At 38.2% G+C, this 25,334-nt stretch overlaps 1 protein-coding gene across 1 annotated transcript; it reads left to right on the top strand.

Annotated features, from left to right (window-relative positions):
• Nucleotides 1–3,836: 3,836 nt before the first annotated feature.
• Nucleotides 3,837–5,405, top strand: LOC121985248 (probable xyloglucan 6-xylosyltransferase 1). The gene has a single exon (XM_042538574.1). It carries the CDS (start codon nucleotides 3,921–3,923, stop codon nucleotides 5,235–5,237), a length of 1,317 nt encoding a protein of 438 aa, XP_042394508.1. The 5' UTR covers nucleotides 3,837–3,920; the 3' UTR covers nucleotides 5,238–5,405.
• The last annotated feature ends 19,929 nt before the right edge of the window (nucleotides 5,406–25,334 follow it).

Raw genomic sequence — 25,334 nt, forward strand, 5'->3', positions numbered from 1 at the left:
GGGAGAGGGCATCCCTTTTTATATGACAGTGCATACCTTCTGAAGACTGACCCCTGTCAAAGGGTGTCGGGTGTCAGGACTTGTCGGGTAATGGAGGACACGTAACCTTCTCCTATAGAATGGAGAAAAGTTCTACTTGTACATGACCCCAACCGCTGGAATATTCCCTGAATGCAGCAGATATTTTTTGACAGGTGATTATGATTCCTTGACCTGTTGTCGCATAGTGTCTACTATCTTGCCCGGGTGTGGTCGAGGCAGCTCTGGTCAGTCCGCTACGTGTTGATGAACATACTAGATGGATGGAGGGGTGCGATCGGAGTCCCTCTCTGCCAGCTTTTATGATTCAGACCCGACCGAGAGTGACAAGTCTGTTTACGCGGGCTAGCTTGAGAAAACTCGACCGGTAAAGCCATATCGGGCTTTGCCCTGATCACACATCTTGCCGCAGACCTGCTTTCCTGACCGTTAGACCCCGCCCTGGCTTTATACGCCAGATGGCCTCCGGTGGTCATACTCCGTATATTAACGACCACGTCCCCTTGACTTCTGACTATAACATCTCCTTGACTTCTGACTACCACATCTCATTGACTTCTAACTGTCACGCCTCCTTGACTTTTGATTGTCACGCCCCCTTGACTTCTAATTACCACATCTCATTGACTTCTAACTGTCACATCTCCTTGACTTCTGACTGTTACGTCCTCTTAATTTCTGACTGTCACATCCGCTTGACTTTTGACTATACATCTCCTTAACTTTTAACTATCATATCCCTTTAATTTCTGATGACGAAACCTACAATTATACACCGTACCAATATTTAAAAACTCTGGACTCATGAACCCTGTCAATTTGTAGCATGCACTTGCTTTCTACCTTTGGAGCTACTTTGATTTAAAGCAGCTGATTGTTTTTAGAATTTTATTATTATATTTATATTTTATTTTTATTTTTGTTTCCCTTTTGAGCCGTTTTGTTTCATTTTTTTATTATTGTAATAGCTATTTTAAAATATATAAAAAATATTTTTAAAATATTTTTATTAAGGCTGTTTTGTAATTTTTAGTTTTTTTAAAATTTTTTATTAAGTCTCCAAATTTAAACATAAAAACACGAATGGATTCAAGAACCAAAAAAATTATGACGATGTCAATTTAAAACAAATTTAAGCTTTTTAAATTTATCAATTATGACTTTTGATCAAATCTTATTAATGGAATTAAAAATTTTAATTTTTTTTTAAAGAAAATATGGCTACATGCAGAAGGTTATTAAAGGGTTATTAAAAGTGCAATAATATTAATTTGACATAAATACGAAATAAGTCATAAATAATGTTTGAATATTAATAGTACTCCATGAAATAACTAAAATTATTTTTGTACCTCAATTTATTTCAGTTCGATTCAAGTAATAATAAATTGATTTTTTTACTTGGATTTGCGGTTGCGACGGGCCAAATAATATTTTGAAAAAAAATACTCCCTTTAGTAAAATATAAACTATGATGTGTAATTTAAAAATTTTTAAAATATAAGTGTGCCCTCTAGTAGTTATCGAATATAAATTAAACTTTTAAATAAATAAATAAATAAATTTCAGACGGCCAAAACTCTTAATTATTTAAGTGGCCGGCCTTAGCAACGGGCGTTGGCGAGTCTCTATCAAACTTACTTTGTCTTGTTCCCTAATCTTATGAGCTTGATCTGATCATTTATCAATATGCATGGCCCCTCAACCATGTGCCATCCATTTTCTATGGCTCTATAAAAGTTTTAAACACTGTGTATTAATTTATTTCTAGCACTTCTCCTAAGTACTCATTTTAAACCTTTTGGATGCCTATGTTTTATTCTCTTTGACAAAATTCAACCCTTGCTCTCGTCTATGTTGTTCTTTAGGATATCATATCGAACATAAAAAATATTGTTACTATGATCCCATTAAAAAACATCTTTGTACTTCAAGTAATATAATGTTCTTTTTTTTAAAAAAAAAGAAATACTATGTTCCTTGAACTAATACCCTTTTTCTAAAAAATATACTATGATTCTATGTAGAGCATCCTTCACCATTCTTTATAAATTTTGTCAATCCTATTTCTTACTCTATTCAAATAATATGATTACCAATTTGCTGGTGAAGTTATCAAAGCTAATAAATGTTCATAGGAGGATCCTTCATCCTCGTCTAATAATCTTATTAACTCTAATAAAAATTCATACAATTCCATATAAACTTCAAAATTTCCATGTTAACGAACTCACTTCTGTTCATGAAGCCTCTTTCTTACTTATTATAGTAGCAAGCTACGATAGAAGGATTACGAATATAAAAAACAGGAGGAGATTTAGGATCTAGATTCAAGATTAATTGTCAAATTTCTACCTCCTTTTATATCACAAAGTTGAAGTATATATATAGAGAAATCTTATGTTGCGGTGCCTTATGTGCGGTTTTACTGCGGTACTTGCCACGTCAGCGGCCTAGACCAATCAAGCTCCAACCTGATCGGTCTGAGAGTCTCCTGATCGGTCTGTGGACCGATCAGGCCCTAAAACACAAAAAAAAAAAAAAAAAATCAACCTATAGCCTGTCAGGAGGTAGAAAAAGGTAGGGGGATCAATCTGTGGACTGATCCACCTATAGCCTGATCGGTCCACAGACCGATCAGGCTTCGAAGCCAACTCTCACAGAGAGTTGGTTGATCGGTCTGGGGACCGATCAGCCTAGGGCCTGATCGGTCCACAGACCGATCAGAAGACTCCCAGACTGATCAGGTTGGAGCCTGATCGGTCCAGGCCGACCAATCAGCCTAGGGCCTGATCGGTCTACAGACCGATCAGGAGACTCCCAGACCGATCAGGTTGGAGCCTGATCGGTCCAGGCCGCTGACGTGACAAGTACCGCAGTAAAACCGCACATAAGGCACCGCAACATAAGATTTCTCATATATATATATATATATATATATATATATATAGTATAATTAATTTTTTTTTAAAAATTATAACACTGTAAGCGTCACCCAGGCTAGACACCCAAGATAAAAATGCTTTTATATGAAAAATATTAGCCTTCACACTTTACTCTCTCCCCTATGAGGATCTAATTTTTTTCCGATTTAAATTATTTTATACTTAATATTATAATTCAACTTCTAAATCCTAAATATAAAATATTATTGACATAACCGGAAGTTTAAAAAAATATCATCAATGGAAACGCTTACCGTGTCCCTCACATTATATATATATATATATATATATGATTTTTTTTTCTTTTTTCTTTTCTAAAATTCTGGTGTTAATGGAGTGTAGAATAATATATATATATATATATATAATAGTTTGCTATCCTGATGTCTAATTTGAGTACTTAACAGCAACTCTCACAAAAGGTGAAACATTATTTTTTTTTAATTTCTGAAAATTTAATGATTTAATTATATTATTAAGTATATAAATTTTTTTAAATCAATTCATGATATATATATATATATATATATGCCTCCAAATAATTCTGGATGCATTAAATCATCTATCATGAATATATATATTATATATATGGATAAACGATTTTTGTGCTATTTTATTTTTTATCGTTGCTTTCTGCCTCATTCGACGGTGATCACTTTTGACTTTAAAATCATTAAGTTTTTTCTTTTCTCTTAAAATTTTAATTTAATGAAGCAAACAGTTGGTCACTATTGTGTAAAACTTTCCTTAGTTTACTGAACGTCAGACGCTATGGATTCCTTCCTTCCTTCCTTCCTTCCATCTTTCCTTCTCAATTAGTAAACAGCAAGTATTAACCGTGTTTAATCCTACACCATTTCTTACCTTCCCAGTTCTTCCAACCTCCCCGAGATAGAGATAGTCAGATAGGGAGAAAGGGAGAGAGAGAGAGGCGTAATGTCGGTGCTGGGTCGGTGTTTGGGCGTACGGCGGGAGCGGCAGCTGCAGCGGGCGCTCCGCAATGGCCGCCTCACTCTCATCTGCCTCGTCCTCACCGTCGTCGTCCTCCGTGGAACTATCGGCGCTGGCCGCTTCGGCACGCCCGAGAAGGACCTCCACGACCTCCGCCGCCTCCTCCACCGCCAGCAGCACCTCCCCCACCGCGCCCTCGCCGAGCAGCACCGGGACGCCTCCTTCTTGGCCGATGACGCAGACGACCCCCCGCGCGATCCCTCCGCCCCTTACTCCCTCGGCCCCCAGATCTCCGATTGGGACCAGCAGCGCGCGGATTGGCTCCGCCGGCACCCTGACCGCCCCAGCTTCGTTTCCCCCAGCAAACCCCGCGTGCTCCTCGTCACCGGTTCCTCCCCCGAGCCCTGTGCGAATCCCGTCGGCGACTATTTCCTCCTCAAGTTCATCAAGAACAAGATCGACTACTGCCGCGTCCATGGCCTAGAGATCTTCTACAATATGGCTAGCTTCGACGCCCAAATGGCCGGCTTCTGGGCCAAGCTGCCGCTGATCCGTTCGCTCCTCCTCTCCCATCCCGAGGTTGAGTTTCTCTGGTGGATGGACAGCGACGCTATGTTCACGGACATGGTCTTCGAGCTCCCTTGGGAGCGCTACGGCCCCTATAACCTCGTGATGCACGGTTGGGAGGAGATGGTGTACGACGAACACAACTGGATCGGCCTCAACACCGGCAGCTTTCTTCTTCGCAACTGCCAATGGTCGCTAGATCTCCTCGACGCCTGGGCGCCCATGGGCCCTAAAGGAGAGACTCGAATTGAGGCCGGTAAGGTCCTCACCGCCTACCTCAAGGACCGACCCGTCTTCGAGGCCGACGACCAGTCCGCCATGGTCTATCTCCTGGCCACCCAGCGGGAACGATGGGGCGACAAGGTCCACCTCGAGAACGGATACTACCTCCACGGCTACTGGGGCATCCTCGTCGACCGCTTCGAGGAAATGATCCAGAATGACCGCCCGGGACTCGGCGACCACCGCTGGCCCCTCGTCACCCACTTCGTCGGATGCAAGCCCTGCGGCAAATTCGGGGATTATTCAGTGGAGCGCTGCTTCAAACAGATGGACCGCGCCTTCAATTTCGGGGACAACCAGATCTTGCAGATGTATGGCTTCACTCACAAATCACTCAACAGTAGAAGCGTGAAACGGATCCGGAACGAGACCGACAACCCCTTGGATCTCAAGGATGACCTAGGGCTGCTCCATCCAGAATTCAGGGCCGCCACCAAGGTCACTCAATCTTGACTAAAAACTCCATTTTTTTTTCTCTTTTCCAATCTTTTTCTTCCTGTCTAGTCAAATCTAGGGCTGCTTGAACATCATTTCTTCAAACGTATATTTATGTGTGATTTTGTTGAGCATCAGATCAAACTGGTTCCTGGTATATGAATGTTCATCTGATCATCTCGCTCACTCTTCTTTGCATCTCTTGCTTGCTTAATGATTCATTCACATATGCCATCTTTGATTGAGCTTTAAATGTAAAATGCTAGAATTGTATCTATCATTTAGAAGGCTTCTCTCTCTATCGTTCCTGATCTGGTTAGCTTCTCCTGCACAGTTGTTCTGAAGCGCATATGCATGGCAGCAAGAAGATAAATCTACTGATGGTCTTGAAAAGACAGATCCCATAAAATCGTTTAGCTTAAAAAGAATGTGTTACTCAAAATCGTAATCTTAATATCTTATCTTTCTCTTTAGAGAGGTCAGTTTCTACCTAACCGTCATAAAAGATACCCTTTACCCGAGAGCGACAATGCACTTTGCAGATTTATATTATCTAACGACTATGTTTTTTTAATATACATATTTAAGATAAAATTAAGAGGATGTTTGGTTAAATTTATTAAAAATAGTTTATAAGTTTGTATAATTTATAAGTTATTTTAGGAGCTTATAAGTTGTTAGGTCTTATTTTAAAAATAAGTTGTTAAAGTATTTGGGTGAACTTATTATAATCAACTTAAAGATATTGATGTGTTTGGTATTATAAGATCTTTTTATTAATAAAATTACCAAAAAAGGTATAATACTATTAATAGAGGGTTTTGAGATTTTTATTAATAGAGGATTTTGGGTGAATTTCTGCACTGGGGGAGAGAAAATTAGAAAGAAGCGTTGGCAGAGAAGATGACACAATGTTGGAAGAAAAGTCAGCGGAGATAAAAAGATATTAGGCTTATAAAAATTTATGGAGGATAAGATGGGGATTTATGAAATTATATAAGGATATTTTAGAGAAACAAATTATTAAAATAAGATCTTTTTTAAAAAAGTAGGGTCTTCCATACTTTTTTAAAAACAGCTTATAAGCTCCAAAACAGCTTATTTTGACAGCTTATAAACTGTTTGAAAAAAAATTTACCAAACAAATTTGAAGAGCTTATAAGCTCCAAAACAGCTTATAAGCTGTTTTATAGAGCTTATAAGCTCAGCTAAACACCCTCTAAGTGTTATCCTTGTGATTTATTCAATTATTTAAAATTATGCCCCATCTGTTTTATCTAATATTCCTTATGTACTAATAATTTAAAGCCGATGCTCCAATATATTTTCATTGCTTGGTTGATAGAAGGAATGAAATTTTAAAATTTCTAATCTCAATTAAAAAATAAAGTAGATGAAATGAATAACTAACTTGTCAATTGGTTGAGCATAGTGGTAAAAGACGAATATGTTCGCCCCCAACGTCTCCGTCAGTCCGTCCCAGGGCTAACACGAGATCAATTGGTTGAGCATGAATTAATTTGGTGAATCAAGTTTTTTGGATGAAATAGAAAGAGTGTTACGGCAATGGTTATTCTCTTATAGTTAGAAGAACCATAGGTTTAATCGTGCTATTCTAATATTTTGATAATTTTACTTAAATTAGGTTATACATGTGATGATTTAGCTTTGAATCAAAATATAGTATCTAAGAGCTTCGTCCAAGGATCTAAAGGGGGTGTGATAGATTGTTTTGATATTTGAGGTTGATCGTTAGCGGTTATACATTTGAATAAACCAAGATGAAGCTTTAACTCACCCTTGGAGGGATTTCCAAATTGTTCTAACCGATTGGAAGTTGGTCCAGTCAACTAAACCAAGTTGTGCCATCCAAGTTTTAGTTTTCTTCAAAAGTGTATCAACCAAGTTGAAATTGTGTTAACAAAGTCAGCTCATATTTGAACATTATTTAGTAAGTTGGTCTACACAAATTTGGTCAATATAAGTGCTTGGATGGAGGCATCCCTTAAAGGCTTTTTTTTTTTTTGGTGATTTTGATGGCACCATGAGTTAACACAAAAACACTAGTGGTCTTCCTCTGTTTTTCTCAAGTACCAAAGGAAATACCAAGGAGCTTGAAAATTCAAGGTCTAATCCCTATTTATTTATTTATTTATTATTTTTTTATACTACGTATCTACGATCCCGCATTCTGTCCACCAAATAAATTCAAAAAAATACGTCAACTTCTAACGTGACACCCATGTACATCAAAAAGTGCTCTTGCCAGGGATTGAACCCTCATTGGGGAGAAATACCCTGTCACTTTCCAACACATCGTGCCCGAGGGGACATTTAATCCCTATTTATTAATCTCTTTTGAGTTGATATGAGATTTTGAGTTTAGTCGTTTCTCAAAGGATCTACAACAAATTGTATTGGATTGATATCATTTGCTAGAGCGTCGCTAGCAATTACAAGAGCTAGCTTGAGATGACCAAGGTAGTTGGGGGAACTAAGAAAGATATTGATGGTTTACTTATGTAGAAGATATCTATCCTAATGGTTTCTTGATTTGGATAGAAGTCTAGATCGACTCAACTAGGAAAGATCATACTATTATAGAGACTTTCCCTATTACCTCATTTCAATGGTGAGTTAAAAAGTGATACATCAAATGTGTATAGGTTTTGAAGTAGAATCTTTGAACAACATTATATGATCTTGTTAGTATTGTGATTGTTTTGTATTTCTTTTCAATGTAGTTATATTAGTTTGATATCGTGATTGCACACAAACTTGAATTTAACAATTGTATTTAAGTCGTGTTGATTGCAAGAATAAAAAAGAATTGAAAATTATCCATTCAACCCCTGCTAACTGAACAATAATCATTCTAACATTTGATTTTGGAGCAACCGCTTAAGCGTTTAAATTAATATTTAAGATCAATGACCGATAATCAATTAGACAACTTTCATCTTCCTATATTTAACAAAGACTTTGCTTAAGGCAAGACATTCCTTGTAATTCACTATTTTTCTTCTTAAAAATCTTCCGAAGGTAGAAAAAGCTGTTACACTCTTCTCTTATGAGATGAAAATGAAGCAAAAGAAGAGTTACAAGATTAGATCAATGAGCATCAGAGAAAATTTTGTTGGTGCAGGGAGCGTAATATTTAATCCAAAATTTTAATGTATGATTAAAGTTAAATTTAGGTTAGTTGTGATCTAACAATTTGCGTTAAGTGTGTAGGTGCATGTTACTTGACAAGTAGTGAAGTCCTAGTTGGGAGTCAAACAATGATTAAATCTTAGTAGAACTAGACAACTGAAGATTTGATTGAAAGTCATCATGAGCTAAGATTTGGTTGGAACCAAGTAAGCAAGCCCTAGCTGGGTGCAAGGTGAATCAAAGATCAAGTAAAGTAAGTTGGGAGTTGAAGGTTTGGCGGACAAAGACCAAGTGGAGTAAGTTGGGATCTAAAGCTTGGCAAACAAAACTAAGTAGAGTAAGTTGGGAGTTGAGCTTGGCAAACAAGTTCAAGCGGAATTAACTGGGAGTTGTAGCTTGACAACTCAGTCTAGATGAGTCAGCTGGGGACTGAACATCTAGACTCAAAGTAAGTACAAGTGACTTTACATTTTCTATCTTACTCATTACATGTAACCACCATAGGAAAACAAGGTTTGCTTTTCCAAGTGATCAGAGGGAGTTCGTGGTGACTGGCTGGTGATAACTCTTGATGACGAAATTTGAAGAATCCAACAACAATATTAGGTGGGGGCGACTGGAGGATACAGACGACCAGAGCAGTTTTCATGTGACCGGGAGATGACATTATCAACAATTTGAACGAGTCGGGTCAAGATCAGGGTTGACTCCTCTCCAAGTGACCGGAGTGATTCCAGTCAACCAGAGAGGTTCGTTAATATTATCTAACAGATAAAAGTTGCAGCCACGTCAACACCTATCCAATGACCGTGAAGGCTCCAATCGATCAAAGAAGGGTTATATAAACGATTTCGAGGCAGAGCTTGAAAATTACTCAATCACTCATCTACATAGAATTCACTTTTGTTCTCGTGCTCTAAGTGCTCTCTCATCTTCTATGCTATGACACACTGCAACTTGCGCTTCATTTTTTATTGGCAATACTCGAGTAACATCTTTATTTATTTTTATGTTGTCATATTGATTATATTTATGCTTAAATTTTTAGATTTTTTGTTGTTGTAAGATTTTCCAATCTCTAGATGCTTTTTGAAAAAGGTAAATTAGAAATAAGAATCATATTTTTATAATTGTTATGTATGTACATGTATGATTTGATTGATCAACTACTTGCTGTTTGGGTTGTAAGGTTACTGATCCTGTTCGAAAGCTGAATCAACGGACGCTGGGCACGTGGCGCTCTCCGAGTCGCTGATGTGGATCTCTGACTGGTCGTATGATCCTCCGGCGAACCTGCACAGAAGTCGGGCCGGGAAGGGGGTTCCCGGCGGCGACCCTCCGACGCTCAAGTCAGGCAAAACTCGACAACAAGAAAGTGGCTCCAAATCTCCAAGAACGCGTTCTTCAATCCGAACGGTATCACATTATAGCAATAGGTGTCGTCGGCTGTAACGAAACTGACTTTTTCTTGATCTTCTTGGGCGAGCGGCACTTGATGATAGCCTTGGTAAGCGTCGAGCATACATATCAACTCGCAGCCAGCTGTGGAGTCCACCAGCTGATCGATCCGAGACAGAGGATAAAAGTCTTTCGGGCAAGCTTTGTTGAGATCCCGAAAATCTATGCACACTCTCCACTTGTTGCCAAATGAACTTCTTGACCATCTGCTCAGTGATCTTGGCCAGTGGCTCGGCCTCCACCCATTTGGAAAAATAATCGACTACCACTAGTAGAAATTTCCTCTGCCCGGTCGCCATAGGAAACGGACCAACAATATCCATTCCCCATTGGTCGAACGGACAGGACACTGTAGCTGCCTTCATTTCCTCCGCCGGTCGGTGGGAGAAATTATGGTACTTCTGGCAAGAAAGGCACGTCGCCACGGTCCGAGCGGCGTCTGCTTGCAGGGTTGGCCAAAAGTATCCGGCCAGCAGGATCTTCTTAGCCAGCGATCGTCCGCCCGGATGCCCCCCGCACGATCCTTGATGCACTTCTTGGAGGATGTACGCCGCGTCTTCCGAGCTCATGCATTTCAATAGCGGGCGGGAGAAAGCCTTCTTGTAAAGTTGGTCTCCAATAAGCGTGAACCGACCGGCTCTACTCCTTAATTGCTGGGCTGCTTCCCGATCGAAGAAACTCCATGATGGCTGTTCTCCAGTCGCTCGGAAACTGGAAGCCCTCCATCCGATCGACGTACGCCACCAGAGATACTTGCTCAATAGGCTGCTGGATGACAACCGACGTTATTGAACTTGCGAGTTTAGCTAGCTCATCTGCGGCATGATTCTCCGCTCGGGGTATCTTCTGAATAGTAACCTCTCTAAAGTTGGCCTTGAGTCTTTCAAAGGCTTCGGCGTAGAGTTTGAGCCGAGCGTTGTTAATCTCAAAGGTACCAGAGAGCTGCTGAGCGGCCAACTGAGAGTCTGAATGCAGCATCACCCGTTCGGCCCCTACATGCCGGGTGGCCTGTAAGCCTGCTATAAGGGCTTCATACTCTGCTTCATTATTCGTAGCTCTATAATCAAGCCGGACGGATAGATGCATCTTTTCTTCTTGGGGAGAAAGCAATAATACACCAATACCGCTCCCGAGCCGAGTGGCCGATCCATCCACAAATATCTTCCACATGGCTTCGGGTTCTGGCCTTTGTACTTCGGTGACAAAATCCGCCAAGGACTGCGCCTTTATCACCGACTGGGGCTGGTATTGGATGTCGAATTCGCTTAACTCCGTCGTCCATTTGATGAGTCGCTCGGACGCTTCGGGATTCAACAACACTCTTCCCATTGGGCTGTTCGTCCGGACAATGATAGTGTGAGCCAAGAAATAGGGACGGAGGCGCCGAGCGGCGAGGACCAAAGCGAAAGCCATCTTCTCGAGCCCAGTGTAGCGAGATTCAGCATCTTTTAAAATATGGCTCAGAAAATATACAGGCTCTTCTCCGCTCGCCCTCACTAGTGCCGAGCTGACTGCTTGCTCAGTTGAAGATAAATAAATACAAAGTGGCTCACCCGTAGTTGACTTGGCTAGCACAGGCAGAGAGTTCAGGTATGCCTTCAGATCTTCAAACGCCCGATTGCATTCTTCGTCCCAGTGAAACTTAGTGGCTTTGCGCAAGATTTTGAAAAATGGGAAACTCCGATCGGCGGTCTTTGAGATGAATCTGGACAATGCTGTTATCCGACCGGTCAAGCGCTGCACTTCCCTCAAATTTCTCGGGAGCCACTCTATAATCTGGCCATACTCCAAATCTTACGACAGAAGGATCCGCTGTCCCATCAGAGATGTGCTCAAACTGTAGCAGTATGGTGTCAGGTAAGCTCCTCTGACAAGCCCACACTACGGTATGGGAAAGGACACGTGTACACCTCGGTATGTGTGCACTCGCTCCTCCACAGCCCTATATAAAGGCCCTCACCCTTCGTCGGAGGTACGCGTTCTTGGAGATTTGGAGCCACTTTCTTGTTGTCGAGTTTTGCCTGACTTGAGCGTCGGAGGGTCACCGCCGGGAACCCCTTCCTGGCCCGACTTCTGTGCAGGTTTGCCGGAGGATCATACGACTAGTCGGAGATCCACATCAGCGACTCGGAGAGCGCCACGTGCCCAGCGTCCGTTGATTCAGCTTTCGGACAGGATCAGTTACAAATATAGTCTCACATTAAAAACACATGGGAAAGATCATGGGTTTATAAGAAAAAGATATCTCTATTGGTATAAGACATTTTTGGTAGAGCCTAAAAATAAAATCATGAGGGCTTAGGCCTAAAGGGGACGATATCATGCCATTGTGTAGATATCTAAATTTCTTTTGGTCATAACAATTGGTATTAGAGCGAGGTCACTCTTCACTGGACTAATCGCTGGAAGAAGCATGAGCTAGAGCCATGATCCAAGATTAAACCATGTGGGTGAAACCTTGAACGAAGACGGGGAGGCCCTGAACAGGTCAGTGACTTAATACTTGAGGGGAGGCCCTTAGTAGGTCAAGAGTGACCTGATGCTCAAGGGGAGGTCTTGAGTAGGTTAAGAGTAACCCGATACTTAAGGGAGACCTTGTGGTCCTTTGTTTGAGGGGGGGGGGGGTTGTTAAGGTTGAAAAGAATTTAGATATCTTCACAATGGTATGATATTATCCACTTTGAGCCTAAACCCTCATGGTTTTCTCTTAGGCTCTACCCAAAAGATCTCATGCTAATGAAAATATCTTTTTCTTATAAACTCATGATGTTTCCCATGTGTTTTCAATGTGGGACTATGTTTGCAACCTTACAATCTCATTAATCCCCCCTCAAACAAAGGACCACAGGGTCCCCCTCAAGCATTGAGTCACTTTTGACCTGCTAAGGGCCTCCCCTCGTGTATTGGGTCACTCTTAATCTGCTCAGGGCCTCCCCTCAAGTATCAAGTCACACTCTTGACCTGCTCAAGGTCTTCCCTCAAGCATTAGGTCACTGACCTACCAGGGTCTCTCCTATTTCGTTCAAAGTTTCACCCACATGGTCCCCCTCAAGTATCGGGTCACTCTTGACCTGCTCAGGGCCTTCCCTTGAGTATCAGATCACTATTGATCTGCTCAGGGCCTCCCCTTAGGCATCAGGTCACACTTTTGACCTGCTCAGGGCCTTCCCTCAAGCATTAGGTCACTGACCTGCTCAGGGCCTCTCCTACTTCGTTCAAGGTTTAACCCACATTGTTCGATCTTGGATCATGACTTTGACTCTTGTTTCTTTCAGCGATTAGTCCAATGAAGAGCGACCTCGCTTTGATACCAATTGAAGGATCGAAAATAATTTAGATATCTCTACAACGGTATGATATTGTTCACTTTGGGCCTAAGCCCTCATAGTTTTGCTCTTGGACTCTACTCAAAAGACTTCATGCCAATGGAGATATTTTTTATTTATAAACTCATGATCTCATGTGTTTTCAATATGAGGCTATGTTTATAATCTTGCAACCCAACACTTGCATGCTCAATTGTTCGCTAAATATTTTGCATGCTTACATTACTTTATCTTACTTGATTGAATTAGTCTAAGTAATTTTTATTTTCATTGTTCTACTCTATTTATTCAATTATTTTTAGTTATTATCTACATAAAATTCTTAATGTTATTTAACTCCTCTAGCATCAAGTTTGATCCTATAATTTGGTCATTATATGTGAGTTCATCAACATATAGGCACAAGATAATATAATCATTCTCTGTGAGTTTCATTTAGACACATTTGTCACATTCATTGATCTTGAATTTACTTTCCTTTATGACATATTAAAATTTTCATGTAATTGCTTTAGACCTTGTTTCAAGCCATATAACGACTTCACTAATCTACTAACCTCATTTTCCTACCCTGCTGTAGAAAACCCTTTAGATTGCTCCATTAATTTTTTTTAAAAAAATTCTCATTTATAAAGGTTGTCTTTACATTCATTTAATATATTTTTAAATTTCATAGAGCGACAATAGTCAACAACACTATGATGAAAGTTATTCTCGACATCGAAAAATATGTATCATAGTAATCAAGATCTTCATGTTGTTAGTAACATTTAATTAACAACCTAGCTTTATATTTATCAATTATGTCATCTGACTTTTTTTTTTAAAAAAAAATCACTTGTAATACAGTAGTTTACTTCTTGGAGGAAGATCCATAAATTTTCATGTGTGATTTTGTAAGATAGGGTCAATCTCATATGTAATTGTCTCTTTCCATTGAGGTCCCTAGAACAACTTACTGGTTTTGAGTAACTTTAGGGCTCACTTTTTACCATAAAAGTGATAAAATCTATTCCAAAGGATTTTTCTACCCAAGTTCTTTTACTTCTTTTGAACCCAACCTCAATTAGTTCATCTTATTCTTATGTTTTATATGTCTATTTTGAAGAACTTGCTTACTCTTAGGTTTTATACAGAAATATATGTTCGAAAAATGAGATATTTTTCAATTCAATTATTAAGTTCTTATGTATATCCGGTATTTGTGACTCAAATACAAAAAATCAATATGTATTAACGTTATGTGCATATTCAATAAATATGCAATTAATAACCTTTGGTCATATCTTGATCCTTTTCGAATTGAACGCCAAAACTTTTGCAAGACACCCCCACACTCGTAAGTATTTGTCGGATGGTTGTCTTCCGTTATATAACTCATAAGGGCACTTATCTATTTCTATTCAATGTACCTTATTTAATAGATAATTAGTTATTAATACAACTTCCCTCACATGTACTATCGTATTCTAGAGCTCAATAGACGAGCATTTATCATCTTCTTTAAAGTTTTAACAATATTATTTTGTTGAGGAGTATAGGAAACTGTTGTTTCATGTTTGATTCCATGTTCAACATACAACTCAGTGAACGATGATACATATTCACCACCTCGATCACTTTGTACTACCTTAATATTTTTATTAAGTTAGTTTCAACCTTCTTCTTATATAGAATAAATTTCTCTATAGTTTTATCCTTACTTTTGAGAAGATATACATAATAATATTTTATATTATCATCTATAAAAGTGATGAAGTTCTTATTTTTACCACGTATCAGTGTCCCTTTTAGGTCGCACACGTCGGTATGGATTAGGTCAAGAGATCCATTACTTTTTTCAACGTGTTAAAAGGATGACATTGTCATTTTCGCTTCAATACACGTCTCACACTTATATTTAGGGTTAAGGTGTGCATGTTAATTAATGCACGCAATACACTGTAATTAACATATCATAGTCTACCAAGCCATAAATTGGAACACTCAAGTATATAAATGGAAAAATTTTCATCTTTATTAACCTTAGGCATAATAGTCATTACACTTAGTTTGAATAACCCATTAGTTACATAATCCTTTCCTATAAACATTCCATTCTTGGATAAAATAATTTTGTTAGACTCAAAAATAATATGGAAACCATGCATGCTTGCTTAGAAGCGATTCAGACACCAAATTCTTTCGAATTTTCAGAATATTCAAAACATTATTCAGAGTGAGCTTCTTGCCTGAGGTCATCTTTAACACTACTTTCTCATGATCTATAATGTCCGAGGTTGCTAAGTTTCCTATGAACAACTTGTCCCCATCTTTTGATTTCTTCAAAGTTGTTGAGTAGCTCCTTGTTACAACATACATGTCTCTTGACATTTGTATCAATCCACCATTATTACGAATTTGAACCCACCAGGTTTAGTTTGGAGACCATAATGTAGAGATCATCCATTTCTAGTTCCTCATTCAAGTTAGCATCTTGCTTCTTCTTTGATTTTCTGCATTTCGAAGATTTATGACCAACTCGATCACAGTTGAAACATTTCCTATAAAACTTCTTCTATCATACACCTGCTCCAGGTCCCATCTTGAAAGATTTAGAATTCTTTCATTTCAAGGTTTAACCATGCTCGACCATGTTGGATTTCATAGTAGCCTGAGAGAATAATTTTCTCGTTGTTTTTCTCAATTCGATGTCTAACAACGAGTCCTTTAATATTCATCTCCTTCCTCTTGTGTATTAGGTAGTTTTTGAAATCCTTTCAGTCGGGAGATAACTTTTCAATGATAGATGTCACATAGAAGGTTTCACTTAGCATCATGTCTTCCAAGTGAATTTTGTGTAGAATCACTTGAAACTCCTGGACTTAGTTAATCACCATCTTAGAGTCAACAATCTTGTAGTCCAAGAATCAACCTATAATGAACATCTTGGCCCCCACATCCTCTGTCTTGTACTTCTTATCTAGAGACTTCCACAACTCCTTAGTTGTTATCATCATGTTATATACAACGTACATCAAATTAACAAGGCAGTTGATTATATAGTTTCAGCATAGGAACTTGGAATAGTTCATGCTTCCACTTCACTGATGGTCTAGACATCAGTAACATCATTAGTATGCTTAGGAAGTTCCTTTGTCAAGAAGCAAGTTTTAACATGGTTAAGTATAATAACATTTTTGCTGCCACCTCTTGAAGTTCAACCTAGTAAACTTCTCTAGTTTTTCCCCATGATTGATTGGAACAGTTTCAATCGGGGTGGAAAAGACTCACTTGTTAAGCTTGTTGCATTTCAACACTTTTCGTGACCATCTCAACATAATAGAATATGTTTTAAGACTATTAGATAATCTTTGTCGGAGATAGAGGGGAATAATCTAAATTGAAATTACAAATCAACTTCAGATTTATCTGTGAGATGACTGGAGTTAATAATCTTAAGCTGGCAGTGGGGCTAGTTCAACCGATCTACTCTGAATGCTTCCCAAGTTCGAGTGGGAAGTCGCTGAGCTACTGCTAAGTTCTTCCAGAGTTTGGTTGGCAAGGTTCGAGCTCCAAGTAGGCCGAACGACCAATGCCGCTGAGTGCTTCTCGAGCCTGAGGGGGAGGCGGAGTGTTGAGCCAAGAGAGTGATCTTGAGTCCAGAAGCTATGTGGTTGATTGCTGTCCGTCACTCGTGTGCCAAGTGCTTGGGAGGAAAATCCAAGTGCTTGGGATGAACTCCATGTGTCGCCAGTAGATGTGTCGTTTGACTATGAGTCGATCGAGTTCGAGTGTTTATCTACTGCGCCGAGTCAAAAGAGAAATTGCCTGATAGCCCGCATCTGAATGGGTCATTGAGTATTTGGGAATAATAGAAGTTGAAGTCGGCATTTGACATAGTTTCCTTAAAGTAAATTCGTCTTCTTTGGCAGTGCTATGAGGTCTCATTAGATGTCTATTCTTAAGATACAATGACAAGACCACAATCTCAACCTAGCACAAGTTATCATGGCAAACTAAGTATATACCCTAATGCTATCATGGGTAGAATCTGTCGACCATAGTGCACAACAAAGAAGAAAAAAGGGGGAACGAAGAAGTGTGGAGTATCTTCATCTCTTTGCTTAAGCATCCGCTCTCTGCTCAAGATCATGACCTCCTTATAAAGGAGCACTAACCCTAGGTTGTGTTGAATGATTGAATAATGACTATTCGATGCTTGGGCTTAATGACAGTCTGGCGTAATGGTCAGGGGTCATGAACTGACGACCTGAGGTTTACCCCACCATACGCCTGACACATGTGTACCTACATGTACATCTCTCCATATCCGTGGGGCCGGTACTAGGAGGTCATTAATGTAGCGGATCTACATTTAATGACAGTCACTGACTATTAATGGTCGACTATTACTATTATGAAGGTTACAGATTTTTCATTAACAATATAACAATGCATCCATTACACTCTTGAGTAGTAAGTAGCAAAAGATTCGAACGACAAATATCGATTGATTTAACTTGGACATACCTAGCTCTTATTCGGATTATGCTCGAACACGAGACACATTAGGTTAGTATAAATCTGGATTTTAGATTCTCACCCTCTCTTGCAGGCGATGTGGGTGCATATCTATAATTTTCACATTTGCAATTTATTTTAAATCAGTCTTAATGCCTTTCAACTCTCAATGTGAGATCGTCTCATTCACAATGGAATCGAATAATCTTCCATCTACTATTTTTGCATTCATATATTTCGACAAAAGAGATGTCAAATGAGAAGGGAATTACTTTTGTGGCTAGGTAGACACATCCTCATCCTTTTCATTGGATACTAGTGAAGATGGATGAAGCTACGCGACTTAATCACATGATAAAAAAGATGATAAAAAGTAAGAAAAACACAAAAATATTTTAAAAAATAATAATATAAGAGGTCACCCAAGGGTAAATATCAAGAAATAAAATGAGAAAGATTTATGCACATATATTTTATTATTATTAACAACTAAATTAAATTAGTTGTTAAATATATAAAGAGTAAGATTTTTTATCCTTCTTTGTGATTAGATTTAATCATACATTTTGATATTTAACAAATATATTTGATCTTGTCTAAAAACTGTAGAGATGACGCGGTAGGTACGGTGGCGTGAGGGTTGACTAGTAGAAGACTCCTTACTCCATTGATACGTTTCCTTTCAATCATGTGCACACAGAGACGAGTTAACAAAACATTAACACCTAAAAATTAGGGGGAAGCCCTGGTGAAGACCCTCCTATTGGTTAGTCCTAGGAAAATGTACCGGTTCCACTGTACAAAATTTTTTTGTACAAGTGTCGAACCTTTTCTTAAATAACCTATTGTATTCTTTAGAAGTTAAATTAGAAATCGCAGACGGAACTTAACATCATTGATTCCAAATTTAACTTATCTGTTCTTAATGGTTTAGATTTGAATCACAAGCGGAACTTAACACTATTGATTCAAATCCACCTATGTTATTAATTCCATTAAATATTAATTTTAAAAATTGGCATCCAGGACTGCATGGCGAGGCACATGACCTTCTTGGATATGGGAGCAACCACCACCGCCTAGACAAAGTCTTTTAAGGAAAACTAATATTTAATTTCCTTAAATAACTCTAGGTTAACTAAAAAGAACAATCGAATCACAAATTCGAAAACAAAGAAAACACAAACTTGAAAAACTAATTCGAAAAACTAGATCTAATGTCTCTTGTGTTTGGAATTCTTACAAAAAGAAATAACAAGCATGATGCGGAAAATAATTGCTAATTATACCTTCTCTTTGTAAACTAATGACCTCGAGATCTTCTGCCGTATTCCTCGCCTCGCCTTGGACGTCGTGTGGGCGACGATCCTCCAAGATGAACACCACCCAAAAGCTTTCTACCTCTTCCTCTAAAATCCGGCCACCAGCACCACCAAGGAGAAGAGAGCAAAGGGAAAGGGAGAAGATAGAGGGCCGACCACCAAGAGATCTCCAAGCAAGAGAATAAGAATTATGTTTCATGAAGTCTCCTCACCCCTTCTTTTATATTAGTTACCCAAGGCAAATAAGGGAATAAATTTTACAAAAATTAAAATCTTCCTCTAATTTTCTTTTCCCTTTTAATTTTTCCTTTTCTTTCCTCTTGATTGAACTAATCACCAATCATATATTTGATTGGATGATAATTTAATCCTATTGGCCGGCCCCTTGCTTGGGCACCAAGCAAGGGTGGCCGACCCCTATAAGGAAGGAAATATATATATTTTTTATAAAATTTTACAAGAAGAAATTCTCTTATAAAATTTTACAAGCTCTCTTTCAATTTCCTAAAGTAGGAGTTAAAAAAGGAAAGTTTTAAAAAAATTAAAATCATGTTTTAAAATTTAAAACTTCTCTTATAAAATTTCCTTTTTTAACATGGTGATAGAAAATATAAATTTTTAAAACTTCTCTTCCTTTTTTTTCTAAACATGAGGATGGTTAAAAAAGAAAAGTTTTAAAACTTTTAAACTTTCTTTTAAAACATGTGGCCTAATTCAAATAAGGAAAGATTTTAAATTTAAAATATCTCTTTTAAAACTTGTAGTTTTCTACAAAGAGAAGATTTTAAAAATTCAAAAACACCCCTCCTTGTTTGAATTATTGTGGTCGGCCCCCTCTTGCTTGGACACCAAGCAAGGGGTTGGCCCCTTAAGAGGACAATGTGGCCGACCCTTGCTTGGTCACCAAGCATTGGGCCGGCCCCCTTCTTGGACACCAAGATGAGCTTATATTTGGATGGACTTGAGGTTTTAATGAGGCTACGACAGGGACCAAGAGGAGAAATTAGTTTTGGCCTTCCGATGAGCTTGAGTATCTCGTGTTCGCCCCGAACACACAACTCAAGTTCATCGATAATAACTCATTCCACTAGAGAGTTATTATTGTACTACCGCACCAATCCCAAATTACATTATGGGCTCCTTCTTATCATGAGTGTGTTAGTCTCCCTGTGTTTAAGATAACGAATGCCCACTAATTAAGTAAGTTACTGACAACTTACTTAATTAATATCTAACTCCAAGAGTAGTACCACTCAACTTCATTGTCATGTCGGACTAAGTCCACCTGCAGGGTTTAACATGACAATCCTTATGAGCTCCTCTTGGAGACATTCTCAACCTAGATAACTAGGACATAGATTCCTTCTATAATCAACAACACACACTATAAGTAATATCATTTCCCAACTTATCGGGCATATTGATTTATCGAGCTAAACCTCACCCTTTGATAAGTCAAAAAAATAAATATTAAATATATGTGCTTGTTATTATATTAGGATTAAGAGCACACACTTCCATAATAACTAAGGTCTAGTTCTTTTACTAAGTCAGTACAAAAAGAACTTACCTAAATGACCATTCTCAATACACTTAGAGTGTACCAGTGTAATTTATTAATCAAGATAAACTAATACTTAATTACACTACGACTATTCCGATAGTTTGTTCCTTTCCATCTTAGTCGTGAGCAACTGTTTATAATTTATAAAGAACCAATAACATGATCTTCTGAGTGTGACACCACACACCATGTTATCTACTTATATAAATTAATTGAACAATTACATTTAACAAATAAATGTAAATATTGACCAATGTGATTCTTTTATTTCAAAAATAAATGTTTACAAAAGCTAGACTTTTAATATACACTCCAACAATCTCCCACTTATACTAAAAGACTAAGCTGTCATATCTGTTGCCATACATCTGATTCACATCCCCTCCACATGCCGATCAAAAGCTTTCGCTGGAATGACCTTAGTGAAAGGATTTGCCAGGTTATCTGCTGATGCAATCTTGGCAACGACAACTTCTCCTCGCTTGACGATGTCTCGTATCAGGTGGTACTTGCTCTATATGTTTACTTGCCTTATGGGCTCGCGATTCCTTCGAGTTTGCAACTGCACCGCTGTTATCACAATAAATTGTGATGATCTTGGGCAAACCAGGAATCACATCTAAGTCCATTAGAAAGTTCCTGAGCCATACATCTTCTTTGGCTGCCTCAGAGGCTACCACATACTCAGCTTCCATGGTTGAGTCCGAGACGCATTTCTGCTTAACACTCCTCCATGCAATGGCTCCACCTCCTAGAGTAAACACATAGCCTGACGTAGACTTACTATTATCCCTATCTGATTGGAAGTCCGAATCCGTGTAACCCACAGGGAGTAAATCGTCTGCTTGGTAGACTAGCATATAATCTCTAGTCCTTCTCAGGTACTTCAATATATATGCTTTATAACAGTCCAATGTCCTTGTCCAGGGTTACTCTGATATTTGCTCACCATGCCCACGGTAAAATAGATATCAGGTCTCGTACACAGTATTGCATACATAAGGCTTCCTACAGCCGAAGCATAAGGCACCGCCTTCATATCCTCCATCTCCTTTGATGTCTTTGGAGACATCTCTTTAGATAAGGCTACTCCATGCCTAAAAGGTAAGAAACCTTTCTTGGAGTTTTGCATGCTAAAATGAGCAAGGATTGTATCTATATATGAAGCTTGAGATAGACACAACATTCTTTTCTTGCGATCCCTTATAACTTTGATCCCAAGAATGTGTGCACATTCTCCTAAGTCCTTCATATCAAATTGTTTGGACAACCATACCCTTACGTCCGATAATATCTTGACATTGTTGCCAATTAACAAAATATCATCTACGTATAGTACAAGAAATACCACCACGTTTCCGTTACACTTCTTATATACACAAGACTCATCCGGACACTGAAAAAATCCATATGACTGGATTACTTCGTTAAACCGGATGTTCCAAGACCTTGAAACTTTACTTCAGTCCATAGACTGATTGAGCTTACACACAAGATGCTCTTTGCAATGAACCCTTCTGGTTGCTATATATGGATGTTTTCTTCAAGACTTCCATTAAGGAAAGCTGTCTTGACATTCACTTGCTAAATCTCATAGTCCATATGAGAAGTAATAGATAAAAGAATCCGGATAGACTTAAGCATGGCTACCAGTGAAAAAGTTTCCTTTTTCAACAAGCCTTGCTTTGAAAGTTTCTACCTTCCTGTATATCCCTCTTTTCCTATTGTAGACTTATTTTCACCCAATGGTTTTTACACCATTTGGTGATTTTATAAGCTCCCAGATTCTATTAGAATACATATACTCTAATTATGTATTCATTGCTCTTTGCAAAGATGCTGCATCTTTATCTTGGAGTGCTTCGTCATATGTCCGGGGATCAGGTTCATGTCCACCAGGGATCAAGTCCAAAGACTCTCCCAAAACATGAATCTTTTAGGTTGCCTAACAACCCTCCCACTACGACGAGACACTTTTTACAATTGTGTATCATTTGTGATACGTGTTGTAGTTTCTTGTGATATTTCATCTTGTACAGTTGGTACTAGATTAGACGTGTCCTTTAATTTCCTTAAGAATAATTTTTACTCATGAGCTTGTGGTTCATAGTATAGTCATTTTCTAAAATCGGGTATTGGTGTCAACAATGACCTTCCGATTTTAAGGACTATAAACCTCTTTTCATTTTTCTAGGATAACTCACAAACAAGTGAACTTATGTCCAACTTATCAATATCTCTCATGTGCTAGACCACCCAAATCCGAATATGCTTCAGACTAGGCTTACGCCTATTCTGCAATTCTATGGGAGTAGAGAGTTCTGACTTAGAAGATACTATGTTTACTTCCGTTTCCAGTGTATATCCTTAAAACAAATTTGGTAATTTTCTGAATAACTCATCATCGATCTAATTATTCCATAAGTGCCTTATATATTCTTTTTACTACACCATTCTGTTGGGGTGTACCAGGTGCAGTTAGTTGGGATTAAATCCAGACTTCTGATAAGTGGCTCCTAAACTCTCCTAAGAGGTACTCGTTACTACTATTTTACTGTTGTGTCTTGATACTTTTACTTTGACGTTACTCCACATCAGCCTAGTACTCTTTGAACTAATCAAAGCACTTAGACTTGTAGCGCGTCAAGTAAATGCATCCTTATCTCGAATAGTCATCTATAAAAGAGATGAAACATTCGAAACAACCTCTTGCATGGATAGTTAAAAGTCTACACAAATAAGAATGAACCAATTCCAACATATCTTTGGCTCCATACCCCTTAGACTTAAAAGCTTCTTGGTTATTTTTCCTTTCAAGTAAGATTCGTAGGTTTGGAAAAGATTTCCACTACCAATGAACCAAAAAGTTCATTGGTTATTATCCTTTGAATTCTACTCAAGTTAATATAACCTAGCCTTATATGCCAAAATATGATTAGTTCATTTCCAAAGGTTGCTTTCTCTTATTAAAGTTAGAAAATGTGTTATTAATTTCCATTTATTGTATCGTGAGAGTTATTGGATTATAAATTGTCAACAACGTACCAGAACAGATAACTTCCCTATTTTTCTTGATAACAAATTTGTTATCAAAATAGACAGAATATCTATTCTTTAATAGTTTAGAAACCGAAATCAGATTCTTTCTAAACTTAGTATGTAAAGACAATTTCTGAAAATCCATATTTTATTCCTATCAGAGGATAAACATCTCCCACTGCAATAGCTGCTACTTTTGTAGTAGTGCCCATGTAGACGGTGATTTTTCTTTCATATAATTGTCGGGTTTCCTGGAACCCCTGCAATAAATTGCAGACATGATCAGCGGTTCCCGTATCTACACACCAGGTACCGGTAGATAACTTCACTAAACATGTTACAACTAATGAATAAAATACACCTGAATTGTTCTTAGTTCTAAGAAGACAGTCTACCTAAATGTCCAAGTCCTATTTCCAATCATTATAATTGAGACTACTAAGTCTTTTCTATAGTATAATAACTAGGGGATTGACTAACATTTGAAATCCTAAGAATCACAAAAATGTTTAGTCAAGACCAACTCCTTAAAATCCTCGTGAATTTTGTATGCCACAATAGTGTGGACGTATACAAAATCAGAAAGGAGATTTTGTCCATTAATTTTATTATCTCATCATCCTAACTTCATGACAAATAAAATTAATAGTTGGTCTATCTTTGATCAAATATTTTGGTCAAAACTTTGAATTTAAAATAACATTGATTCCTCAAACAATATTATTTAAATTCACCAACACCTCAAACACCGAGAATTTTGCATGCCACGATAGTGTGGACGTATATAAATTTGAACATTTGTAAGAGGAGGGTTTTACCCATTAATTATCTTGTCAATAAATATTTATGACAAATAAAATTACCTCAAACACCGTGAATTTTGTATGCTACGATAGTGCGGACGTATACAAAACCAAACATTTGTAAGAGGAGTTTTTCCCATTAATTTTATTTTCTTGTCATCTTGACAAATAAAATTATCTCATACATCATAAATTTTATATGCCACGATAGTATGGACGTATACAAAAACTCGACATTTGTAAGAGGGGGTTTTAATTTTATTATCTTGTCAGCTTATCTTTTTGACAAATTAATAGTTGGTTTTCCTTTGGTCACACGAATAATAGCAGTGACTCCGATGGGGAGGATACTATTAGACGTGTCTAAGTGTATACCATTACTTGACACTAAGTCCATTAATAAGATTGTGTCCCTTTCGATGGGGAAGATCACACGCTCTTAATTAATTTTCTATAGTCATCCTAAATGGAAGTTTGATCTAGTGATCCGCAAACAAACTCATCCGATATGGAGGAAGGCACTCAGAGCCAACGCGCAAGTTTGTTTGCATCACTTACAAACCAGTAATGGAGACCGTGGAATTTATTAAAATAAATCTCTCTCCCACTTAGTTATTTAAAGTGAGAAATTTTAAACTATCCTAGCATACATCACATGCATACATACACATCACAGTAAATAAAAGCAATAAATATGGAAATTATTTTTCCAACTATTATGACATTTTCCATCACTGTCTTCAGTATGCTCCAATCCTAGCTGCTGCCATCTTTAGCCACCGACATCGGGTCGAGTTGTCGCATCTATCTTGCTTCTTATTCCGCTGCGCCTCTGGTCCTCCAAAAGTACCACGCCTTGCAAGCATCCGATCCGTGACAAATATAGAATTTTACATATATCGATCCTATATTCCATAAAGGAATGTACATGTATTCTAGATCGAACA

The sequence above is a fragment of the Zingiber officinale genome, chromosome 5B (assembly GCF_018446385.1).
Source record: "Zingiber officinale cultivar Zhangliang chromosome 5B, Zo_v1.1, whole genome shotgun sequence".
Classification (NCBI taxonomy): domain Eukaryota; kingdom Viridiplantae; phylum Streptophyta; class Magnoliopsida; order Zingiberales; family Zingiberaceae; genus Zingiber; species Zingiber officinale.